A 2,236-nucleotide genomic window follows, 5' to 3' on the forward strand; every position below is an offset into this window, starting at 1 on the left:
AGGCATTCTGCTTTAAGAACTATTTTACATTTTATTTGAATTCCAGAAGTACTAGTACCACTACTTCCAAAAGAAAAGTGTTGGTTCCAAAACCCTCTCTCTCCAAACACACATACGCAAGAGCCAAGAGGAATATTTATCTGAATTTTAACAGGGACAATCCCTCATGAATATCATCATCAGCGGTAAATACACCGGTCTTACGACGAAGCTGCTCACGTTTTTGTGCAGCTTTTTCTTTTCTTCTCTTTTTCTTTTTCTTTTTCTTTTTCTTAATTTGTTCTCAATGAATGCTCCTAATTATTAGCGTACGTAGTCCAAGTTCAAAGTTTGAATAAATCCCTCAGAGACAGTTACGTTTACGTTCGGGGGGAATAGATCATGATAATCACCAATAATTAAGGTACGTAGTTGACTAAGAGACAAAACAGAAATGCTACGTACAACCGGTATATACAACCTTGTGTAACCGGCTGACAAATTGAGTCCCACTTCAGCCATTCCTTCCTCTTATTTCTCTCACCCCTTTCCTTTTTTCCGTTTGTCACTGAAAAACTTAAAACTTATCAATGTTTATCGGTAATTCCACGAACTTCACAGCCTCTCTACCTCTCTGTTTCTCTCTCTCTCAATCTTTGGTCAAGTCCTCCGTAAGCACACTGCGCCACCTTCGTCTCTATCTTCCTTTGACTCTCTATAACCACAGTAATTACCGATTCCACTACCGTTTAGCAAGTTGTTTCAATATTCTCAAAATTTTACTTGAAACATAAGCAAAATTTGCTCAAGTTTCAGACACACTCTCTTTCTCTTGATTTCTTCCCTTCCACTGTCACCACCAATCAACCTCAAGCCATGGCAGGCCATCACTCACAAAAGACCCAACCTTGCTACTAACTTTCATCGCAATGAAATTTAAGTAACAATCCTTGCAAATCCCTCCATCGCAATAATCAATCACCCTGCGAAAGAAATCACACTAACACCAAAACTCCATCAACATAATTAAATTAGCATACAAATCTTTGCAAATATTCTAATTTCTAAAACATAGTAAACCATACAATCCCTAAATTATCCAAAAACAAATTAAAACTATATTTGAAAAAAAAAATCCTCAATGGGGAACTTAGTCTAGAGGGATTTCGACATCACCATCGGTGATCTCCTGCTGCAAGTCCTTGGGGTCTTTCCAGTTGACCGTACAACCGACGAACACACACATACCGAGGATATCCTTAACGGTCCCAGAGAGGTCCTTGGCCATGGACTTGTGCCGCATGACCTTCGCGATCTTGATGACATTGTCAAGGGAGGTCCAAGAGAGGTCCTTCATCTTCTTATTGTCGCGCTCGGGCTCCTTCAGGGCCTTGATAACGAGGGAGGTAGCGGAGGGGACAACGGAGACCTTGGCCTGAGGGTTATGGACCGCGAGCTTGACCGTGATGCAGAGGCCCTTCCAGTCCTTTGCGGTCTCGTTGGCTATGAGTGAATGAAAAAACTGATAAGAGTGAGAGAGAGAGAACGAAATGAGAGAGTGGAAAAAAAAATACATAAATCGGTTACGCGGAGTTCCCCCAACCGGTTGCAAGTAGACTTTTTCGAGAAAAAGATAGCTTCCAATAGAGTTCATTTAAATTTCACTGTAAACTTCTCTATCATTTCATTGATTATTGATTAATCACTTCGATCCCTTGTTTTTTTTTTTTTGAAAGAAAATGTAATTTCAAAACAAGATCGTATATAAGCTTCCAATTACATGGCCGACTGGCACCCAAAAATCAAAGAATCTCATCAAATCTCGGAGGTAAAATATTTTTTATCTGGTGATCCGTGTATGCGTAGCTTCTGGTGCCAGGTGGCACTTTTGAGTGGAAGAAACTGGATCGAATCTTATTTGGTCTAGGTTGGTGAAAGTGAGAAAACTGTTTACGACAACCGGCCTAGTCAACGTTAGAAGAGATCAATTCATACATAGCCGCCAAGGCTGATCACAAAGAAGGTGAAACCCGAAGGAAGGTATCGAATATAAATTAATACAACGGATCGCAATATAAAAAACATGAAATCTAAATAAATAAATAGAGCAAAGAATAAAATTCGAATTCAAAACCTCCATTCTTTTTATACGGCGCTGAAAACATGAGACCTGCATGATCGATTATTCATAATCAAGCTATGATCAGTGCTATTTATCTCTCCATGTATCCAACATTAACGTATGGTTTACATGACG

The 2,236-nt window shown here is 39.5% G+C and overlaps 1 protein-coding gene across 1 annotated transcript; it reads right to left on the reverse strand.

The window, feature by feature from the left end:
* Positions 1–1,010: 1,010 nt before the first annotated feature.
* On the reverse strand, positions 1,011–1,633 carry LOC121251122 (60S ribosomal protein L12-like). Its single transcript, XM_041150447.1, has 2 exons — positions 1,567–1,633; positions 1,011–1,482 (listed from the first exon to the last, which is right to left on the reverse strand). The coding sequence occupies exons 1-2, from the start codon at positions 1,631–1,633 to the stop codon at positions 1,130–1,132; spliced, it is 420 nt and encodes a 139-aa protein (XP_041006381.1). The 3' UTR covers positions 1,011–1,129.
* Between the last annotated feature and the right edge of the window lie 603 nt (positions 1,634–2,236).

Source organism: Juglans microcarpa x Juglans regia, chromosome 2D (assembly GCF_004785595.1).
Source record: "Juglans microcarpa x Juglans regia isolate MS1-56 chromosome 2D, Jm3101_v1.0, whole genome shotgun sequence".
NCBI classification, from domain to species: Eukaryota; Viridiplantae; Streptophyta; class Magnoliopsida; order Fagales; family Juglandaceae; genus Juglans; species Juglans microcarpa x Juglans regia.

Excerpts from the sequence above, each read along its gene's own strand:
- LOC121251122 (XM_041150447.1), bottom strand. The coding sequence starts at position 1,633 with ATGAACTCTATTGGAAGCTATCTTTTTCTCGAAAAAGTCTACTTGCAA. Across the intron at positions 1,483-1,566 it reads ACCGGTTGGGGGAACTCCGC|CCAACGAGACCGCAAAGGAC; the intron begins GTAACCGATTTA and ends ATTCACTCATAG.